The 23,304-nt window shown below is 45.0% G+C and overlaps 2 protein-coding genes across 2 annotated transcripts in view; both read left to right on the top strand.

Annotated features, from left to right (window-relative positions):
* HIPK1 (homeodomain interacting protein kinase 1) overlaps window positions 1-12,989 on the top strand; it is a 47,159-nt gene extending 34,170 nt beyond the window's left edge. Inside the window, exons 11-16 of the mRNA XM_082857529.1 lie at window positions 2,001-2,143; window positions 2,552-2,734; window positions 3,227-3,433; window positions 5,014-5,255; window positions 6,919-7,049; window positions 8,134-12,989. Coding sequence (XP_082713655.1) covers window positions 2,001-2,143; window positions 2,552-2,734; window positions 3,227-3,433; window positions 5,014-5,255; window positions 6,919-7,049; window positions 8,134-8,622 — 1,395 coding nt within the window. The 3' untranslated portion in view covers window positions 8,623-12,989. The remainder of the gene's footprint in view (window positions 1-2,000; window positions 2,144-2,551; window positions 2,735-3,226; window positions 3,434-5,013; window positions 5,256-6,918; window positions 7,050-8,133) is intronic.
* Window positions 12,990-14,843: 1,854 nt separating this feature from the next.
* OLFML3 (olfactomedin like 3) lies at window positions 14,844-17,641 on the top strand. Its single transcript, XM_082832951.1, has 3 exons — window positions 14,844-15,071; window positions 15,780-16,065; window positions 16,378-17,641. Exons 1-3 carry the CDS (start codon window positions 14,958-14,960, stop codon window positions 17,196-17,198), a joined length of 1,221 nt encoding a protein of 406 aa, XP_082689077.1. The 5' UTR covers window positions 14,844-14,957; the 3' UTR covers window positions 17,199-17,641.
* Window positions 17,642-23,304: the final 5,663 nt, after the last annotated feature.

Genomic DNA, 23,304 nt, shown 5'->3' with positions numbered 1-23,304 from the left:
CATTTAAACATCTTCCCTTTAGAGCCTTTTTAGATCATATTTCATTTGTTGGTTGAAATCAAAGGTGAACTCGTTTATAGGGGTTTTGGAGAAATTAATTATTTTACAAATAGGTCTTTATACAAAAGACCTAGTTATACTGAAAAACTTTATGTAAGAATATCTTTGTTATCAAAAGTCATGGGGAAAATTTATTAAATATAGCAGCAAATGTAGTGTGGGTTTTAGAGATAGGAAAACAAACAAATAGGACTTGGAGGTATATTTCAGCATTTGTAACCTTAATAGTGATTTTTGGATGTGTTTGGTTTATTTGGGGGAGTTAGGATTATTTATTTGACATCTGGCATTTTATCATTTAAAATTTAAAATTAGATAAGCATTCGAAAACCTAATTGATACTGTTGACCCCTGATATTTGTTCATCTTTCAGAGTGGCTTTAAATTTCTTCTGTTGTTTCTCAAGGACTCGTGTGAGTGAAAAACACTTTCAGAATACATACTTTAGTTGCTGGAATTTCTTTGGTTTTCAATTTAAGAGTCTTTGTCACTGCCAAATTAATTACATCATAAGCATAAGCCCTGAGTGTGAGGGAGTCAGGTATATTTCCAACTTGATTGATCCAAGCCACTGGTTTTAACTTGCACACCTGTAGTTTTGAGGTTGGGAATGTTAGTTGACACTTCTCCTTTGCTGCTTCTCTTAAGTTTGCACTAGCCATTTGCTAAGCTTTGCATATTTTTGTTCTTCCTCTGTCAAAACAGTTCGTCGCTTGGAACGCCAGATTTCTGCCTCACGTTGAAATGTTATTTCTTGCTTTGTATTAAACTACATGCTTTGTCTTGTGCAGGTGTTGGCTTATGGAAAGACGCATGGTGTGACTTAACATACTTCTCTTATTTTTTGTTTTGTTTTGTTTTGTTTTGAATTCTGCTTATGGTAGCAGACATGTTTGCAGTTTCTCTGATTTGAAGGCTTCTTGTTTGGAACCGGTATTTGTAACAAGTGGATCTGTTACTTGCAGAAATATTTTTAAAACAGTGTGTTGATGGCCTTGCAGTTTGGAATTCCAGAAACAGAACCATATGTACCCAAGCATTGTAGGTGATTGTACTGTGGAATTCAGGTTTAAAAAGCAGACTTTCAAATCTGTTCCCATTTTTCTAGGAAATGCCACAATTTCCGTAAGAAGTACAGAAAACATATTTGTTGCTATTTATTGCAAGTGGCATGGCTTGTTAAGAACTACAAACAATGTATTTTCTTTTAGTGATTAGTTTTTATGTCGAGTTATGTTTCTACAAATGATGCATATTTAGGAAACTACTAAAAACAAAATATGGTACTCTCCGCATCTATTTCTTAAATATTTTTCTTATTGCATTTTTTAAAAATGCTATCACATGGCTATAAATGATGAAGTTAGCTTTCTCTTGCTGGCATTAAGCTTGTTTGCCAAAGGATTTTGGCCTTTGGTCATCCACATCTGGCTCCATTTTCCAAGGACTACCCTTTTAAAAAGGAACAATTCTCCTCTTTGTTTTATGGGTTGAACTGACCTGCTGTCTTTTATCTGATTGGCACTCAAATTTTTAAATTCCTATTTTTAATCTCAAGGGAGTTGTCTTAACTCTTTCTTGGGATGTTTTTAGACTCTTTGCAAAAATGTTACTCCAGCATTTAACTAGAGCTTACTTCTGAACTTTCAGATTCCTTTACTCTGCAGTATAATAGAAACTCTTAACCACAGGGATCTTCTTTTCTTTAATACCCTGGTGGTCAGGTTATGGAGGTGGCCAAGAGAAGGCAGCGTGTTCTTTTTCCCTGTTCATAAGACTTGTAACCTTGAGCCCCTCTGACCTTCCTTTTTTAAATCTCTGCAAGTTAACAATCTACAAGAAACTTCTTTTAAGCTATTAATTTTTCTTTCATCTAAAAAACAGAAGAAAAAGCCAAGAGTGAGTCAAGTCTGGATCTTTTTGTGTTTGTTTCCTTACAGCAGGCTTGGCCTGGAGGAACCCAACAAATTCTCCTGCCTTCAACTTGGCAACAGTTGCCTGGGGTAGCTCTACACAACTCAGTCCAGCCCACTGCAGTGATTCCAGAGGCCATGGGCAGTGGCCAGCAGCTCACAGACTGGAGGCAAGTGCCCTGTGTTCCTCTCTGGGAGAATTTGCAAGGGCAGGTCCCTTAGGGAAGGACCACTTGAGGATTTGGTGAGACAGGAAGAAGGTAAAGGAAAGGAGAGATTTATCTCTGTGTGAAATCCTTGAAGAAAAGAATCCATATCAGGCTAGGAGACAGAGTTACAAGAAAACTTTGAATGCAGGAAAACAGTAGGTTCTAAGTTCAGAAATTATTTACTTCAGATTTAAAGAAAGTGTTATGCAATAAACCATACAGTGAAAACCCCTAAAGCCTTATAATCCAGGTGCCGAACTATAAAAATAAAACACAGCTTTATTTGGTTGTTTTAATTGCTTTTAGTACCTATTTGGTCCTGACTTCCCAGTGTTTTCAGCATTCATACTTCTCTTTCTGATGATACAGGAATGCCCACTCTCATGGCAACCAGTACAGCACTATTATGCAGCAGCCATCCTTGCTGACTAACCATGTGACGTTGGCCACTGCTCAGCCCCTTAATGTTGGCGTTGCCCATGTTGTCAGACAACAACAATCCAGTTCCCTCCCTTCAAAGAAGAATAAGCAGTCTGCTCCAGTCTCTTCTAAGTAAGTCTCTGTTAGGGCTGATAGTTAAAATTGCCAGTGTGAAAGATATGTCGCCTGGCATCTAGAGTGTTGGAGCATAGACACTTTTGGTGTGAAGCAGCGAGAAGCTGCCAAATTGAAAAGAGCTAACCTTGGGGCATGCACGCAGAGGTGTTCTGATTATGCTGAGCCTTTCTCTCTGCTGCCACTTTGAATCCAGCCTTCTTTTGGCTGATGTTTTTAGTTTTCTGCCCACTTTACAGAGTGAAATTTAACCACGGGGTAAAGGGCATACAAAAATAAAATCTATATTCTAATTTTGGTGTTCTTGTCCTGGAAACCCTGGCTAGAGTGGTTAGTTTACTTTTTATTGGGACTTTTATAGTTAAGTGTATTGGCTTAATGATTTGGTAAGGAGGAATCAAAGAGTAAATTGGAAAGAGTTCTGGGGAAAAGATATCTAGTTTTGGGGACCAAGCACTGAATGATCTTTCTTGTGACCTTTTCCTACAGGTCCTCTCTGGATGTTCTGCCTTCTCAAGTCTATTCTCTGGTTGGGAGCAGCCCCCTCCGTACCACATCTTCTTATAATTCCCTAGTCCCTGTACAAGATCAGCATCAGCCAATCATCATTCCAGATACTCCCAGCCCTCCTGTGAGTGTCATCACTATCCGCAGTGACACTGATGAGGAAGAGGACAACAAATATAAGCCCAATAGGTAAGACAGGTGAATGGTTCCCTAGCTCTGGGGCTCCTGCCCTTGGTCTTAGTCTGTTGGCTTCACACAAGTGGCTCAATTTTGGCTATGAAAGGAAGGACTAAAAAGGGGTATTTAGGAAGCATGGACGTGGATGAGTGAGCCAGAACACTCAGGTTTCCATAACTGAGCATTGTCAAGTTTTCTGTAATATTATACATGTTCATCAGTTAAATCAGTCGTTCAGATACATTAGATGGAAGGTATAGATTACGTTGTCAGGCTGTTCTGGCTTGGAATGCACATTATGTACTACCGACATGATCCCCTGCCTTTAAGGAACTTTAGAGTCTGAAAACAGATACTGTAACAGAAGCATGTAAAAAACAATTAATTGGAACAAGTTGGTAGATATGAGATTATATGAAATTCGTGTAATTTTTTAATCTGAACAGACCTCTTTGGAAGAGGTAAAACTTTAAGTAGGGCTACCTTCTTTTCCCCCCTCTGCTATATGGTCATTCAGTTTAAGAATTTAAGTACCAGATTATTTCCTCTTATCCCAGCACCTTAATCCAAGTCCTTAATTGGGCAGTTAACTAAGAGAGATAGGATACATTTAAGAACTGTGATACACACCTCTCTTGGTGTGAACATAGTCAGTTGCCTTGATTGTTCTGTGTTCTTCTTCATTGTGTTTTTGGTGTTAGGCATATAGAAGAAGCAATAACTCTACTTTTACCTGAGGAGGAAGGATTCACGCATGAAAGTAACTTAGGAGACTTAACAGAGTCACGTGTAAATGAAGTTTAAATGAACTTGAAAGAGTAAATTTAGAATGAAATACTTCAAAAGGGCTATTTACAAATGGTATTTACAAATGGCTATTTACAAATGGTAAATAGACTTGAAACTAAGTTTTGAAAGTGGTTATTGAACTGATTTGGGGAAGAAAAAAGTTAACTTTCCAGTGAAGAAAAGGGGCCTAGTACTGGCAAAAATTATATAACCAGCAGGATTGCTTTGACCGGAGGCAAGCCTATTAAAAATTAAGGAAAAGGTAAAGTTAGTAAGGTAGGGATCATTTTGTGAAGAAACTTTTTTTAAAAACACCTATAGTGAGAAGTTTGATTAGATACAGTAAAGAACCATTTATAGTCTAGCAGGGTGATATGAAAATAAAGTGGTGTTTGAAGAATGCTGTTGAAATAACTGCGAATGGGAATGGCTAAGAGGCAACATAGAATAGTTGCTAGAGGTGTGTACTTTGGAGTCATTCTGTCCTGGATCTGAATCCTGTCTTCACAACTTATCACTTGTGTGACCTTGGTCAAGTTTCTTAATCTCCATCTCCCTCTGCCTCAGTTGCCTTATCTGCAAAACAGGGATAAAGTACCTACTTCATGGAAGTGTTGTGAGATATGTGTAGAGTGTAAGAATAGTGCCTGATGCATAATAAGCACTCAGAAATTTGTTGCTGCTACTGTTGTTATTATTACTATCATCATGATTATCATCATTTTTATTATGGGAAGACCAGAGACCGGCAAAGAAACATTGCTAAAAGGGGGTTGAATTTTCATGTGTTTTCTTCTCCTCAGCTCTGGCCTGAAGGCAAGGTCTAATGTCATCAGTTACGTCACTGTCAATGATTCTCCAGACTCTGACTCTTCCTTGAGCAGCCCATATTCCACTGATACCCTGAGTGCTCTCCGGGGCAATAGTGGACCCCTTCCGGAGGGTCCCGGCAGAGTCGTGGGGGATGGCTCTGGCACCCGCACCATCATTGTACCTCCACTGAAAACTCAGCTTGGTGACTGCACTGTAGCAACCCAGGCCTCAGGTGAGTTTGTTCACAGCTGGAGTTGAATGCTCCTTTGATGTGTGTATCTTTAGTATTTTGCTATAATCTGCTTTTGCCAATGGTACAGACCAGTGGTGTAGATTTTCCTAAAAATTGCCTAGTTCAGAAATCAGTTCCTTGTGATATGAAATTGTTTTTGGCCATCAGTTTATCTTCCTGTGTTTATTTTGCTTGGATCAATATAAAAGTGAGTTTGTAGACTCGGTAATACACTCACTGTTGATGGGAGAAGGTAGATACGACTTTTGTTAGATGGCAGGGAGAATTAACAGGCAGGTTTTTTTGCCACAGGTGGTTCAGATTTGACAATCCAGAAATGAATGGGAACTGATAATATTAAAAGTGATTGCAAAAGTTTTTTTGGAAAACAGTATGTACTTTAGATCTTTTCTCGCCCAGTGGCATAGCAGTGATGCTTTTGTGGGTTGTATTATCAACCAAATTACCTCCATCTGTTTTGCTCTGTGAGATGCTGGGTTTAGGTGCCCGCGTTCAGTTATTGGGTAATGAAAGGCTAACTGCAGTAACAAGCCCCAGTTTTCGTGGCTTAACATAATAGAAATTTATTTCTTAGTCACGTGAGTTCCCAGTGCAAGTGCTCCTGGTTGGTAGGCCTGGCAGCGCGTTAAGGATCAGAGCCTTGGAATCCTCAGCATCCAATCAGGAGAAGGAAAGTATGGAGGAGGCACACACAGTTTTTAACCTCTTTAGCCCTGGAAATAGTGAAAACTCATCACATGGCCCCACCTAGAGGCAAGGGGGCCCAGAAAAATGTAGTCCTTGTCTAGGCAGCTCTTTTCCAGTGGCAACTCTATACACCAAAGGCGAGGACTGTGAAATTTTGGCATCGATATAGCCATCTCTTCGTACTTTTATGAATTAGTGTTTTACCATGAATTATAATACTGCCGAAGACATAAACAGTGTTCTAGTTTGAGGGTGACGTGTGGTTCTCCTCCTGAGAAGTAGACAACTGTCCATTGCAGACAGGGCAAAACTTCCTGATGCCAGGCTACTGAGAAACATTATTAGGAGCTCTGTCCACTATTGGGTCCAAAGAAAATAGGTTGCTCCACAAGTCACTGAATAAATGCTCCAGTTTTCCTAGTGGGACCACAGAAGGAAGCAAAATTTTGAAAATTGATCGTGCTTATATTCAGCTGCACTTCCTGCAGTTTCTTAGAATTTGAAGACAGTGAATGCCCAACAAGATATAATCTTGTCTTCCTTTAAACCCCTTTGACACCTAAATGTTCCTAAATATTACCAATATCTTACTCAGCTTCACATTGTCATTTCTGTACTTGTTTAATCCCTTCCTACATAAACTCTAGGCTCCTTGAGAGCAGGGACCATGTCTTACTTGTGTTTATATTTCTAATAGTACCTTTCACATTACTGGAGATTATTACTGAAGTGAACCTTTTGAAGATCTTTATGGAGCTTTGTAGAAAGACAAGAAATGGATAATACAGTTTTTGTTCTTCTAGTTAAATGTAATTGAGGAAATAAGATACACATGAAACCTTAACTCTTGCAAACCTCATACAAACATGGACTGATTAATATGATGCCATCTGAGGTTTAGCTCAGTGATACTGAGTCCACGTCTGCTCATAACTAAAGCCTGACCCTTTCTTAGGTCTCCTGAGCAGTAAGACCAAGCCAGTGGCTTCAGTGAGCGGGCAGTCATCTGGATGCTGTATCACCCCCACAGGATATCGAGCTCAGCGCGGGGGGACCAGCGCAGCACAGCCACTCAACCTTAGCCAGGTAAGCACTAGGGGCTGCTGCCTTCTGTTTGGGGCCCCCGCTATTGTTACTCTCTGGAGAACCCTGCTTCTGGCTGGACTGCTGAATAAAGCCAAATGAAGTCCCTTTTGTGTCAAACAATTTGGTGTTCCATGGCCTGTGTCATATCTGTATGTGTTGTGTCTCTTCATTCCCTCTGTAAATGTGTTCAGAATGTACGTTCCAGGTTTTCCATCAGACCTCCCTAGTCTATCCTGGAAGATGAGAGAAATGTGTGGAATTTAGAAAGTGCCTAGGATCCTTTAGTTCTTGCCTCGTTCTGCACCACCACATGCATTGAGACTAGATTCTCTTTCTTTATCTTCTGGGTCATAAATAACCTGAGCCTTACTCTGTTTACTTGAAGCAAGAGACAGTGAAAAAGCTTTCTGGATACTTAATCAACTGGTTCTAGTCTTACATGGTGCTTGAGTCTGGGATTTGGGGCTTTTTTCTCCCCATCTGATCCTCTGATGGGGTGGGGAGGGTCACTATTCTATTTGTGTTCACTTTTTCCTCAGCTGAAATTCTGGTGCTTGTATGATGTCTGCTAGTAGTGAGAAAGTGTAAATATGAGGGTGTAACTGTGTGGTTGTGTGTGTGTGAGAGAGAGAGAGCACATGCAGGTGCAAATGTAAGTTTGAGTTAGTGCATGTGTCTTGGGCTCCACAGTTCAAGAGGGATATGAAAAACTTAGAGGAGAGCAAGAGAAAACAATGGCAAGGAAGAAAGGTTAGGAAAAATTCAGTCACTGATGCCAGAATAGGGTGAGTTGAGTCGACAGTTATTTACTTGCAGGAGTGAGTAACCCTATGAACTCTTGATTTCCCCCTTTCCTCTGTCATACTTGAGAGCAAACTGCTGCTGTCTGGGCTGGGTTACGATCTATTCTGCCAGGAGGCAGAGGGATGGATGGCTGACTTCTGACAGCATTGCCAGTCTGGGAGATTCTGTGCTATGGCAGCCCAGAAGCAGTATGAGTTAGAACCTCAACTCTCAAATTGGCCTTTGGTGCCCTGAGCCAGGGTGACCTCAAGATTCCTCACTTCCTTCTTCCTCCTTCCAGAACCAGCAATCATCATCAGCTCCAACCTCGCAAGAGAGAAGCAGCAACCCTGCCCCCCGCAGGCAGCAGGCGTTTGTGGCCCCGCTCTCCCAAGCCCCTTACGCCTTCCAGCATGGCAGCCCACTACATTCGACTGGGCACCCACACCTGGCCCCAGCCCCTGCTCACCTGCCAAGCCAGCCTCACCTGTATACGTATGCTGCCCCCACTTCTGCTGCTGCATTGGGCTCCACCAGCTCCATTGCTCATCTCTTCTCCCCGCAGGGCTCCTCAAGGCATGCTGCAGCGTATACCACCCACCCTAGCACTCTGGTGCACCAGGTCCCTGTCAGTGTTGGGCCCAGTCTCCTCACTTCTGCCAGCGTGGCCCCTGCTCAGTACCAACACCAATTTGCCACCCAGTCTTACATTGGGTCTTCCCGAGGCTCAACCATTTACACTGGATACCCACTGAGCCCTACCAAGATCAGCCAGTATTCTTACTTGTAGTTGGTGAGTATGAGGGAGGAGGGGTCAGAGTTCTTAATGGGCTGTGATGAGCTCCTCCCTCACCCTCTCCTGAAACTCCTTAGCCAGCAACTTGCTCTGCAGGGGCCCACTGAAGCAGAAGGCTTTTCTCTGGGGAACCTGTCTCAGTGTTGACTGCATTGTTGTAGTCTCCCAAAGTCTGCCCTATTTTTTAATTCTTTATTTTTGTGACAGCATTTTTGGTATTTGGAAGAGTTCAGATGCCCACCATCTGCAGTTACCAAGGAAGAGAGATCATTCTGAAGTTAACCTTTGAAAAATATTTTCTCTCTCTGACTTGATTTCTATAAATGCTTTTAAAAACAAGTGAAGTTCCTCTTTATTTAACTTTATTTTATTGTAATTGCTGGTCAGAGGAAAAATGCTGATAGAAGGACTTGAAATCTGATAACAAGAAAAGAAAAATCATTACTTTCTGCTTGTTTAAAAACCAAGACTTAATTGCTTATCTTAAGAGCAGCTTGCACAAGTCTGTATTTTACTATCTTGCATTTCTCCTCAAAATTTTACCTTTGCTAGTGGGACATTTAAGCTTACAGTGTTTCAATTTTGTTTTCATGTCATGTTATATTTAGTGGGAAATTGTTATTTTTGCAAAACTGGTTACATACTACTCTCTGTTACTGTTGGGATTCTCTCAGTTGCTCCTGTGTTTATTATTAAAGTAGTGTTAAAAAGGCAGCTCACCATTTGCTGGTAACTTAGTGTGAGAGAATCCATACCTACCGTGAAAGCACCAGGTATTCTTTCTAAATGAACCCTGTGCATTCTTTTTAAATTATTTTTAAAAAGTCCTTCTCTCTCTGATTTAGCTTAAATTTTATTATTGGAAAAGCCATTAAGGTGGTTATTATTGTATGGTGGTAGTTGTTTTACTATATGCAAAATCTCTTTGTATTATGCGATACTGGCATTGATGAGCTTTGCCTAAAGGTTGTTGGCATCGATGAGCTTTGCCTGAATATTAGTATGAATTTTCAATAATACACCTCTTTCTCTCTTTGCCTCAGCTCTCCCTTCATTCTATGTGATTTATTTGGGGAGAAAGCTAAAGGATCTGAAACCGGATAAGAAACGTTGTGTATAGCTTTTATACTTTAAAGTAGCTTTCTTTGTATGCCAGCAGCAAATTGAATGCTCTCTTATTAAGACTTATATAATAAGTGCATGTAGGAATTGCAAAAAATATTTTAAAAATTTATTACTGAATTTAAAAATATTTTAGAAGTTTTGTAATGGTGGTGTTTTAATATTTTGCATAATTAAATATGTACATATTGATTAGAAGAATATAACAAGCAATTTTTCCTGCTAACCCAAAATGTTATTTGTAATCAGATGTGTAGTGATTACACTTGAATTGTGTATTTAGTGTGTTTCTGATCCTCCAGTGTTACCCCGGAGATGGAATTGATGTCTCCATTGTATTTAAACCAAAATGAACTGATACTTGTTGGAATGTATGTGAACTAATTGCAATTATATTAGAGCATATTACTGTAGTGCTGAGTGAGCAGGGGCATTGCCTGCAAGGAGAGGAGACCCTTGGAATTGTTTTGCACAGGTGTGTCTGGTGAGGAGTTGTTCAGTGTGTGTCTCTTCCTTCCCTTTCTCCTCCTTCCCTTATTGTAGTGCCTTATATGATAATGTAGTGGTTAATAGAGTTTACAGTGAGCTTGCCTTAGGACGGACCAGCAAGCCCCCGTGGACCCTAAGCTGTTCACTGGGATTTATCAGAACAGGATTAATAGCTGTGTTGTGTATATGCATTGTTCTCAGTTTCCCTGCCGACACTGAAAAATAAAAACAGCAGCTTCTCTTTTTTACTGCCACCTCTACCCCTTTCCATTTTGGATTCTCAGCCGAGTTCTCACAGAAGCATTTTCCCCATGTGGCTCTCTCACTGTGCATTGCTACCTTGCTTCTGTGAGAATTCGGGAAGCAGGTGAGAGGAGTCAAGCCAATATTAAATATGCATTTTTTTCTTTCTTTTTTTTTTAAGTATGTGCAATCACTTTTAGATGAGATTTATTTTTTCCTTTTCCCATGTGGCAGTCCTTCCTGCAAATAGTTGATATTCCTAGTAAAATATTTGCTTGTTGAAAAAAACATGTAACAGATGTGTTTATACCAAAGAGCCTGTTGTATTGCTTCCCACATCCCCAATACTATGAGGAGGAGTTTTGTGAAGCCGCTGGTGACAGGGAACTCAAAGAAAGGTTTCTTAGCCGGTGAAGAATATTTAGAAGGAACCAAAGCCTGTTGAGCCATCGGGCTTTTGAGGTTTCTTTTTAACAACTTGTGTATTCTTGGGGCCCTTCAAACTGTGAAAGTGTCCTTGTACTCTCAGCTCCTACACGGATCTGGGTCAAGTAGAGAGTACTGGGAATGGCAAAGTTCCTGCCCATTAAAGATTTGGGGGAAGAAGGTTAACCCTAAGATGTAGACATGTTCCATCTGAACTGAAAATTATGTATTTGAGGGATAAGTCTAGGACTGGTTCTTTGTAGAGATGGTGTCAAGGAGGTGCAGGATGGAGATGGGAGATTTCATGGAGCCTGGTCGGCAAGCTCTGTACCAGGTTGAACACCGAGGAGCTGTCAAGGTATTTGGAATTTCTTCATTGTAAGGAGGAAGGGCTTTCAAGATGGGGCAGATAGTCAGTATAGCCTACCAGGAACATGTTGGTGTTTTCTACTTTTTTTTTTTTTATCATTATTTTGTGTTTTCAGCATTATATTGATCAAGATACCCAAGCAGTTTGTATAGTTTCTGTCACTAGTGTTATACAGTTTTCTGGTCAGTGTGTGCAATCTTTGTGTCTCTTTTTGCCAAGCGCATTCTCATTTTCATGCTCAAAGGCAGATCTAGTTTCTAATGGAAATATTTTTTGTTCCTTATCTTTACAAGGGATAAGATTTGTTGTTTTTGTAAGAAATGAGATGCAGGAAAAAAACACTCCACTCCTGCTCACCCTACCCCCCACCCTCAGTCCAGTAAGTGGATACCACTTAAGATAGGAGTCTTCACGGGGAGAAGACAATACCAAGAGCTTATATTGTTACCATAATCACCTTACTAGCAGTGTGTGGCTTTAAGAATTTTAGAGATCTTCAGTATTAGTTTTGCAAATTGGCATTTCAGATTTACCAAGATAAAAATCCATCTGTGTCTGCTGAATGTGTATGTGCTCAGTGTGGCTTTAGATTCTGTCTCTGGGGCTTAACATTGCTGGCCCTGACAGGATGGGGGAAAGCTCCAAGAATAAAGTGAGCAGCTGGCCCAGGTCACAGTGGCCTGACCTCAGACCAGCTTAAGGCTTTAAGTCCTGTCAGAACTTGTATTTCCAGCTTCTCCCCTTCAGGGTGAGAGAGAAAATGGGAAGGGTTAGGTACAGCCACTCTAGGCTCATCAGGACACTTGATCACTCCGGAGTTTTTAGTAGCTTCCAGGAAGTGATACTATGGTCAGTGCTCAGCTAAAATCCCAGCCCCAGGAATGAGAACTTCATTTAAACAGTTCTGACCATCCATCGTCCTCCACTAGAGGGGCTAAACTTGACTGCCCTTAGCCAGGCAAGCGCAGTAGTGTGTGTTTTATTCAGCATTATTATGCAAAAACCCACTGGTTAGGATGGTTTGTTTTAGGATAGGAAATGAAATTGCCTCTCAGTGACAGGAATGACCCAAGCCTGCTTCCTGTTTCAATTTTTTTTCTTTAACTGATGGATGGTGCAGCATGTCTACATGGTTGTTCGTTGCTAAACTTTATATAATACGTGGTTTTGATTCAGCTTGAAAAATAATCTCACTACATGTAGCAGTACATTTTATGTACATTATATGTAACGTTAGTATTTCTGCTTTGAATCCTTGATATTGCAATGGAATTCCAAGTTTATTAAATGTATTTGATATGCTAGTTATTGTGTGCGATTTAAACTTTTTTTGCTTTCTCCCTTTTCTGGTTGTGCGCTTCCTTTTATGACAAGCCTCTAGAAACAGTTTCTGAGAATTACTGAGCTATGTTTGTAATGCAGATGTACTTAGGGAGTATGTAAAATAATCATTTTAACAAAAAGAAATAGATATTTAAAATTTAATACTAACTACGGGAAAAGGGTCCATTGTGTAAAAACATAGTTTATCTTTGGATTCAATGTTTGTCTTTGGTTTTACAAAGTAGCTTGTATTTTCAGTATTTTCTACATAATATGGTAAAATGTAGAGCAATTGCAATGCATCAATAAAATGGGTAAATTTTCTGATTCATGTGGCTGTTTTTGACTTCTCTTATAGGGGTACAAAGGGGATCAACAATTGGCATCTTTGGAGTGACTAAATACATTGCATCTGAACGCCAGTAGAGTGTTAGAGACAACTTCATTCTTCATACAAATCTCCGCCCCAGAAATAAATAGGGGTCGGTAGGGAATACTTCCCAAGAATGGAGTGTCCAGGGCCCTAACTTAAGGTCATCTGGATCTGGCCCTTTGAAAGATGCAGAAACTTCTGACACACGCTAATTAAACTTTGCTTCCTAGCATGTTCCACCAAACATCTAAAGTACCAGAATGCAAATAAGAATAACCACAAGACGATGCTATTTTCCCCTCCTTTCAGAAAGCTGCACTGTTAGAAGAATCGGTTTTTTTTTATTTTTATAACATCTTTATTGGAGTATAATTGCTTTACAATGGTGTGTTAGTTTTTGCTGTATAACAAAGTGAATCAGCTATACATATACATATATCCCCGTATCTCCTCCCTATCCCACCCCTCTAGATGGTCGCATCTCCCTGTGCTATGCGGCTGCTTTCCACTAGCTGGCTGTTTTACATTTGGTAGTGTGTATATGTCCATGCCACTCTCTCACTTCATCCCAGCTTACCCTTCCCCCTCCCCATGTCCTCAAGTCCAAGGAGTAGTTTTTTTTTTCTTTAGAGGAGGACTTTGGCTCAGATTTCTCTTAAGTGAGTGATTAAAGTAAAATTTCTCCTGATAAAGAATTAGAGATTTGTCTAGATTCATCACTGCGGGGCTCTGAATAAATGCTATGCTCATTTGACTTCTTTTGACGCATGTGTTTCAGGACAAGTCTGTCTTACAGTGGCCATTAATTTTTTGGGCTCCTGTAGTCATAGTTGGGATATGGAAATGAGAAACATTTAGAAACACCCTTTTGGGCCATAACCAAGAGAAGTTATCAATAGTCTGTTCTCTCCCATTAGTAGGGAAGTCAGAGTATGTTTATTTTGATTTAAACTGCACCATATATATTTTTCATTTTTTTTCCTAAATAAATGAATGTAAAATTAGTGTGAACTCACTGAACACTACCCAGTTTGGGTTAGAGAATATGCCTAGAAACTTTCAGGCAAAGGAAAACTGTATATAGAAAGACTGCAGTCAGTCTCACTTCCAGATAATCAAGAATTAATTTACTAATTTCTCAATGACCTGTTTTGGGTTTTTTGGTTTTTGTTTTTAGTTTTAATCTCAGATACATTCTCTTTCTTAGGCTAAATCAGAGAGAGATTGGGATAGCCCCATAAGAAATTGGATAGTCCGTGGGGAAAGCTGCATTTTAATCATGAAAACCCCTGTAAATTCAATCTACTTAGCTTGCTTTGTGGGAAATTTTCCACTGGAGGTGAACTTGGTTTCCCTATTAATTCTGAGATGACACCAGGTGCTTAGCACAAGATGGCGCCAGTGAGCTGTAGAAGAAGGTACTACAGACTTGACCACTGTGGCCTTTCTTCCCACCCCTTCCCCTCAAACCTCATCTCCCCTGCTTCCAGCTTCCACTAAAGGCAGAGAACAATCCATGCTGTTATTGCTGGGAAAGGAAAGGATTAACGAAGGATGGTTCTTAAGTCAGCATTGGAAGCATTCTAAAGCAGGAATAGAGTTTGCTAAATTTCCTCCGGGGCCTCTGCCTCCCCCTGCTAGCTCCTTTTCCTGGGTGACTGCCCAGAAGGCCTTTGCCCTAGGGTTTCCAATCTCCTTCTCCTCTCCTGGGGAGCCCACGGCCTAGGCGGGAGGCGGTTAAGCCTTCTGGCTGCTCTGCAATAGGGCCATCTGTGTTTGATCAATCCAAGCGGAAAGGAGGGGGTGGGGCCCGTAAAGAGACTGTGAAAGCATTCCAGAGTAGTGAGAGAGCCCCGAGATCCTGCAAGAGAGAAGGCACCGCCCCCAGCCCGGCCTCCGAAGCTAACCCGCCGGCTTGAGTGGAAGAGGCCGTGTGCACACGACTACACACTTGGTCTACCCTGGCCCTACTCTCCCGCAGCCATGGGGCCCCGCACCCCGCTCCTTATCTTGTTCCTTTTGTCTTGGTCGGGACCCCTTCGAGGACAGCAGCACCACCTTGTGGAGTACATGGAACGCCGACTAGCTGCCTTAGAGGTAGGTGTCTCCTTTCTCTTCTGGCCCAGCCTGGAAGGATTCCACATCTCCTGTTGATTCAACCAGTTTGTCAGGGATATGGGGATGACAAATTAGGGCTCTTGTAAGAACCTCCAGAAAACTCCATCTTTTAATAAGAGGATCCTCAAAATTGCAAGTCCTCCTCTTTCCCCACATACAGAAAGCAATTCCAAAGCAAATAGACCTTTGTGTTTCACCCCTGGGATTAGATGGGATAAGGGAAGAGAGTGGAAATTGAGAGCTAGAATTATGGGAATGCATCTCAGGATGAGCTGATGATTCTTTTAAAAGCTGGAAGTTCTCAGAGAATCTGCAACTTTCTGCCTTTTTAACAGCTTGGAGTCTGTAGCATCCTAATTCCCAAGAAGAGGATCGTATAATGGAGCAGAGGTCCCTTCTCACCCTCATGCACTTAGACTGCCCTAGAGGCTCAGAGAAGTCAGTGGCACTGCTCACAGCACGGCCGGAGGATGCAAAGTCGGGATGGGGGCCTAGATGGATCTTAGCTGAGCTCTTTGCGCATTTTAGCATCTTGAACATTTGCTTTTCTCTCTGTGGAGGTTGAAGGGGATGCTGATGCCTGGCTGAGTTTTGCTTTTTCCCATTCCTGACTCCCTGGTTGGGCCTCTCCCTGCCTGAGAGTTGTAACCCTTCGGCCTTCCTTCCTGCTGCCCCCCATCCCTTTAGGAACGGCTGGCCCAGTGCCAGGACCAGAGTAGTCGGCATGCTGCTGAGCTGCGGGATTTCAAGAACAAGATGCTGCCGCTGTTGGAGGTGGCCGAGAAGGAGCGGGAGGCACTCAGAACTGAGGCTGACACCATCTCTGGGAGAGTGGACCGTCTGGAGCGGGAGGTGGACTATCTGGAGACCCAGAACCCAGCCCTACCCTGTGTAGAGGTTGATGAGAAGGTGACTGGAGGCCCTGGGGCCAAAGGCAAGGGCAGAAGAAACGAGAAGTACGATATGGTGACAGGTAAGCAATCTGAAACAGACCCCTGTATTCTTCCTTGGTTCTTCCCTTTTTTCCTCCTTATCCCAGTCCATTTGGCTCTGTCTTCTAGAATCTGTTTTAGGGAAATCTCTGTACTATCAGGTTCATTAAGGAGAGTTTCTGGGGACCCAGGCCTCTGTGGTGCTCTTTGCCCCAATCCTCCATGAGAGTGGAGGCGTCCACTGGGCAAAGGCCCAACTGTTCTCCAAATAGCCCACCCTGGGGGGTTCCTGCAGTGAGCATCTAACTCTTGCCTGTTTTTCCTTGTCCTGTGCTTTTCTCCTTTCCCACCAGACTGTGGCTACACAATCTCTCAGGTGAGATCAATGAAGATCCTGAAGCGGTTTGGTGGCCCAGCTGGTCTGTGGACCAAGGATCCACTGGGGCCAGCAGAGAAGATCTACGTGTTAGATGGGACCCAGAATGACACAGCCTTTGTCTTCCCAAGGCTGCGTGACTTCACCCTTGCCATGGCTGCCCGGAAAGCTTCCCGAGTCCGGGTGCCCTTCCCCTGGGTAGGCACGGGCCAGCTGGTATATGGTGGCTTTCTTTACTATGCCCGGAGGCCCCCTGGAGGACCTGGAGGGGGCGGTGAGTTGGAGAACACTTTGCAGCTCATCAAATTCCACCTGGCAAACCGAACAGTGGTGGACAGTTCAGTATTCCCAGCAGAGGGTTTGATCCCCCCGTACGGGCTGACGGCAGACACGTACATAGACCTGGCGGCTGATGAGGAGGGCCTTTGGGCTGTCTATGCCACCCGGGAGGACGACAGGCACTTGTGTCTGGCCAAGTTAGACCCGCAGACACTGGACACAGAGCAGCAGTGGGACACACCATGTCCCAGAGAGAATGCTGAGGCTGCCTTTGTCATCTGTGGGACCCTATACGTTGTTTATAATACCCGCCCTGCCAGTCGGGCCCGCATCCAGTGCTCCTTTGATGCCAGTGGCACCCTGACCCCTGAAAGAGCAGCACTCCCTTATTTCCCCCGCCGATATGGTGCCCACGCCAGCCTCCGCTATAACCCCCGAGAGCGCCAGCTTTACGCCTGGGATGATGGCTACCAGATTGTCTATAAGCTGGAGATGAGGAAGAAAGAGGAAGAAGTTTGAGGGAGCTAGTCTTGTGTTTTGAATCTCTTTCACCTCCATACATTTATATCCCGACTAAATTTCCTGCTCGTCATTCCGGGCAAGTTGTGATTCACATCTCATATTTTCAGCCAATGGAAGCCAAATTCTCATTGCCCCTTCATTTCACATGGGACTCCAGATCTCGAGGAATCCTTTCAGAGCTAAAAGAGAGAAAGCCCTAAACGTTCACTCCTCTCTTGCCCCATGTCAGCAGATTTCAGGCCGGTGAAAGATGAGCCAGTTCCAGAGCTCTGACCCTTATACATATGGAGGCGACCCCAGTGAACAGGCAACAGAATATTTCTTGCCTCAGTGCGAGTCAGGGGAGAGAGAGGGCTAGGAGGAAATGTTAGACTCTGCCCTCTCTCCCTTCTCCCTTCAGTGCCCTAGAGGATGGGACTCGTTCTGTACTGCAGCGTTTTGCATTAAAAGGAAAATCCACTGCTCCTTGCCTGTGTTTGTTTGGGGTAGCCCTCAGATCAGATTTCTCCCCGTGATCGTCCATCTTCTCCTCTGCCACATCCCCGCTCCTTAAGCCGCATTAGGGACTTGGCTGGGCTCCCTTGCCTAGCGAGAGGGGCTTCTCCAGTTTCAGACTTCACTGGGAGGTGCCTGGGGAGGCGGCAGAATCCCAGCACTTCCAGAGGCTGGGGCAAAAGCCCCCGGTGCCCACCGTCCTCCACAGCAGCCCTCCCAGAACCACCAGCGGCACCACGCCTCCGGCTGCGAGACTGGGGCCCAGGGGCACAGCTTCCAATTCCAATTCTCCGAGGTTTTGATGCAGACAATGGAGTTTAGTCGAATGTGGAAACCAGAGCCCTGAATGCGTGAGGGGTCTGTAAGAACGTTAAGCCTCACCTCTGAAGTGGACTCTGCCCCCAGGACCGGAACCCCACTCCCATCTCCAGCATCAAGCTCATCACCAGGGCCAGGTTGCACAATCGCGCTTGGTCTGAACCGCTCTGATTTTCCTGCTGCCACGGCGTCTGCGGTTTGGGTGAGGAGGAGGGGCAGTGACCACGTCCCAGATGTTAGTCTTACCAGTTTCCCAACACATCCCTCCCGCCACCCTCCTCACCCCCACTTACCTACCCCAGTCCTGGAACCTGGCTGAAGTCTGTCCAGAAGTCCCGGAAACTTAACCCTTTCCTGCCTAGCACTCTGGCCTCTGGGCTGCAATTGCAGAAGGCCATCTGGGGAAGGGAGAAGGGAGAAAGGACAGGAGGAGACCCCGGTTTCGGACTCCAGTCTCTAGGCATCTGCTGAGCTCTGTACCAGGCCCCGCTCCAGCCTCATCCCCATGTCCAACTCTCCGGAGCAAGGCCATCTGATGGACAAGATCCACTGCTTAGACTGTGAAGTTGACCTCAAGCAGCCCTGGGAGTCCTCCTGGTTATTTACCCCTTGCGGGGGGAGGAGAAAGGGACCCGGTCTTCTCCCCCCACCCCTCCCCCACCCCCGGGGTAAGGTGGATCAGTCAGGACCCTGTGATCCTCCTTTTGTCTTCTTCCCTCCCCAGGCAGAGCTGCTCCTGACGTAGGTTGGTGAGGCAGGGGAAATGAAAGGCAGTGAAGCAGCTCACAAAGACGCTATTGTGGGGAGCCTGGGCGGGCGGAGGCTCGCTCCCATTCAGTTCTCTCTAATATGGGGCTGGCAGCAGTAATCACCGCCTGTCAGCCCACAGAGGGGTCTGCCCACGGAACATCTGGCTCTAGCAGCGCGCGGTTCGCTGAGGAGGGCGTGGAGGAGGGAGGGAGTTCTCGGTGGGGGCCGGGCCCCGAGGAGGGGTGTGTGGGCACGTGCACACATGGGGGGAGCTCGTCTCCTTAGTGTGACACCACTGTGTGAGAGGGTGAGGCCCCGTCTGTAGAGGCATCTTGATACAGAAATGGCTTTTTGACGACCCTGGGGAGGGAATAGCTCGGAGACTCTGTGTGTAGATGACATCAGTGTGAGGAGTGAGTACCAACACCGGGTCCTTCCACCTCACAACGTGTGTGCCTGTCTTTGTGACATCTTTTTTCCCCTGGTTCCTCAATGAGGGAAGATGCAGCTTTTTTTTTTTCTTGCTTAAAGTTTCTTTGGAAAAGTTCACTCAGACTTTTCTGAAAGGGCAGAAATCTCTGGGGCCTTGTCACTTACTACTTTTTCCTTTTTGTTTTTCTTTTTTGGCTTGTGTACAATAGCTAGTGCTATTTTGGAAGCGTTTTAGACGGTGAGTGGAACTGTGTGGGCAGATCCAGTGAACTGTCCAAATTCATTAAGCTTAATTATCTGCTGCTCAAGGACAGAGCCTCCGTGGCTGAATCCTATCATCAAAAAGCAGCCTCACTGCTCCTTCTCAGACCCTCCATAACATGTCACTTGACAGAAACGGGTTATGACCTCTGGTTTGAGTTGACAGTGGGAAGACAGTGGGAAGCAGAGGCCCTATGGGGTAAAAAGACACTAAGAGTCCAAAGAGAAGTTCCACGTGTGTCCCCAACACCCGGCCCTAAGACAGTAAAAGCCAGGGATGGGGTTGTGGGAATAGCATCAAGAAGCAGGAAGGGCCGCTGCTGTGGGGACAGCTGTCTGCCAGATCTCTGGTCCAGGCACTGCCTCTCTATCACAAGGCAGGGTTGAGAGGGTTCCCTTTACCCCTATTCTGCCCTCAGAACTCCCCACCCTCACTTCCCAGCTCTCCTCTTTGTTCTCAATATCCTTTCCTCCCTGGTGCTGGTCTTTGTGTCTGCCCATGAGAGAAACGAACGTGTTCACCTTGTCATTTTCATCAGGGAACCTGAGCCAGTGTTGTCAGAGCCCCAGATGGTGGCGGAGGGAGAGGGCAGAGATATATAAGGAATGAAGTTGTTGATTCAGCTGACAGTGCTTCCTCTGGAATCGGGCTCTGAGCTTAACAGGAAGCAGAGGCCTTTCCCTCTTCCTCCTCCTCCAGTCTCAGATTTTCTGGATTCCTTCTCATCCCTCTCCTTGTACAGGCGCCCTTCCCCGAGACGCCTGGAAGCATCCCCTTCTACTGCTCCACATTTCTCTACCTGCTTTAGGTCAAAACATGCCCATTTTGAGAGCTCTTGAAACTGTTCTGGTATTTCTCCCAGCCTGCAGGATTGGTCTCTTGAGCCTCTCTGTGGCTGCCTCGGCAATGCGGTCTCTGCTCCAGGAGGGCTGTTTTCGACCTTCAGCCAGAGGGCAGGGGGGCCGTCCTTCCGCCCTTCGCCCTGCTCTGCAGCTGCAGCCTCTCCTGATCCTCTGCCCCAGCAGCCTGGACACGTCTTCCTTTGCTACCCCCGGCCACCAAGGCTGGTAAGCTTTCCTCTGCCTGCTTTTTAACTTCTGCTCTCACAATGCAGAGCTTAAAAGATTAAATCTTTATTTATGGATTTAATAACTCCACAGAAGAATTATAAATGTGGCAGACAGTGTATTACTTCAGAGGGCAGAATGAGAAGGTAAAAACGAAGACCTCTCAGCACCCTCTCTCCAGAACATGGGTCTGACAATATCTGGAGTTGGACACATCTCCAGAACACTCCAGCCTGACCTCTGAGGTCATGACCTCCAGCCTCCCCAGCTCCACCTTCTCTGAGAACGGACACCCTTCCTTCCCATCCATAGCCATGTGGCCCAATGGGAACAAATCAGATTCTCTCTCCTGGGGATTTAGAATTGCAGATCAGAGATGTTAGGTCTGAGAGAGTGTCTGGAAGCATCTTTTGCCCTGCTACGGAGAGACAGTGAGAGCCAGACTGCAGAGGGAAAGGGATACGGAGACACCAGACAGAAGCAGAGACAGGAGAGGAGTGAGGGGTGACTGATCAGGGCCAGTGTGCATGTCTGATCTCAAACCAGCTCTCCTGCGGTCCCAGTACATTGCTAGCACTTGGGTTCTACAAAATGCCTGAATCCTTAAACTAAATACTCCCTTTTCTTGTTTGTTCGTGTTTATTTTTTTGCTCAAGTTAATACGAGTAGGTTTCTGTTTCCTACAACCCAAATCCAACTCCTCATCTACACCTTACCTTCCCACCAAAAAAATCACCCCATCCGCTGGACGGCCGGGCACATGGCCTTCAGGCTTTAGAGTGTTTCTCCCTGCCCATGACCCAGAGGACTCACTAGAGTGATGAAGAATCTGTGCAGGCCTGTCCTGAATCATTGTACCACGGCTCGCCACGCCACTCATCCTCCGCGACACCGCACAGACCGCAGCTCACTTACCCTCTCCTGTTCTGGCGTCTCATGGTGTGGCGTTTCTTTCTCCATTGTAGCTTGTAGCACAGTGTTCTCTGAGGCAACCTGACATAACTTTAGGGTCCGGCAAGCTTGGAGTCAGAGCTCCTGGGGTGAGAGTCTGCCTCTGCTACTTACTGCTCTGATACCTTGAGCAAGTTACTTAATATCTTATCTATAAGGTAATAATATCTGCCCAACAGGATTGTTGCTGTGAGGATCAGAGATGGTATATGCCAGCTCTTTGGCAGTGCAGACAATCAGAATGTAGTTCTCAAGCCCCACTTCCTTTGGGACGCTTTTCTGGCTGTTCTCAATCCCACCTGGCAGGGTCAGGGGCCTTTCCTCTGGGCCCTGACTTACCCTGTGTGCATCCCAGTTGGAGCCGGTACCACAGTGTGTTGTGTCTTGCTCATCTTTGTGTCCCCAGAGCCTAACCCAGAGCCTGGCTCAGAGACGGGACTCAATAAATACTTGTATCGTGCTCCCCCAGGAGACTGTGAACCCTTGGAACTCTGGGCAGATTTGTCTCCTAACTCAGGGCCTAACTCAGACCAGCAAGCAGTAAATGTTCTTGGTGGCATTTTTCAATTCAGCTGGACAAAGACAAGCTACAGATAAAAACAGAAAGCAGGGCTACCCTGGTGGTGCAGTGGTTGAGAGTCTGCCTGCCGATGCAGGGGACACGGGTTCGAGCCCTGGTCTGGGAGGATCCCACATGCCGCGGAGCAACTGGGCCCGTGAGCCACAACTACTGAGCCTGCACGTCTGGAGTCTGTGCTCCGCAACAAGAGAGGCCGCAACAGTGAGAGCTCCGCGCACTGCAATGAAGAGTGGCCCCCGCTTGCCACAACTAGAGAAAGCCCTCGCACAGAAACGAAGACCCAACACAGCCAAAAAAATTAATGAATTAATTTAAAAAATAATAAAAACAGAAAGCAGTCTCCCTTCAACTGCAGAACGTGTTGGCCTTCCCACAGTGGCGATTTCTAGCTCCTACATCTAAGGGGAACGTCTCAAAGTAGGCCAGCACAGCTAAGCCCTGTGGCCACGGGGGAGGAAGGCAATAAAACTACGGAAGGAAGGCAGTGGGAAGACCTTTGTTGTTCAGCATCTGGTTCACAGCAGGGGTTGTGGAGTAGTTAAGTCTGTTCCCACCCTGGCCCTGCCACTTGCTACCAAGTTACTTCTCTGTGACCCTCGGTTTCTTCATCTATGTATGATGTAGAGAATACCAATTCCGCAGATTGCTGTGAGAATTAAGCGAGGTAATCCCTGTAAAGCAGTAAACCGGTGTCTGGCACATAGTAGGTGCTCAGTAAGTATTGTCTTGTTATCAATATCATCTTGATTGCAGGAGTCTTTTCAGATTAAGAAATGCTCATGCTTTTTGTCTCCTCGGATCCTTTCAACAATTCTGTGAGACAGGCAATTCTCAGGAACCCGAGGATTATAAGAGATTTAATGATTCGTCTAAGGTTGCAGAGCTAATAAAGGTAGTAGGGCCAGAACCTAGTCTTGGAGGCTGTGTGGAGGAGCGGGGAGAACTGGAGCTCTGAACACAAGCTGAGTTCAAATGGTTGCTCAGCCGCTTGCTGGCCAGGTAATCCTGGGCAAACCAATCCTCTGAGAGTCTGAGCGTCAAAGACTTGTTGTGAGGGTTGGGTGGACTAGTGTGTGTAAAATATCTAGCAGAGCATCCAGAACAATAAAGTTGCTCACGACATGCTCATTCCCAGGACTGTGACTTGCTGTCTCATGTTGGACAGTACGCTGCTGATTCTCTCTGTTTGGTGATCAACCCTCTGTCTTGATCCAGTGGCTCTCTGGCAGCCTTCTCTCTCCACTTGTA

The sequence above is a fragment of the Leucopleurus acutus genome (assembly GCF_964270905.1).
Source record: "Leucopleurus acutus genome assembly, chromosome: 2".
NCBI lineage: Eukaryota > Metazoa > Chordata > Mammalia > Artiodactyla > Delphinidae > Leucopleurus > Leucopleurus acutus.
This window is presented reverse-complemented; position numbering and strand designations above follow the sequence as displayed.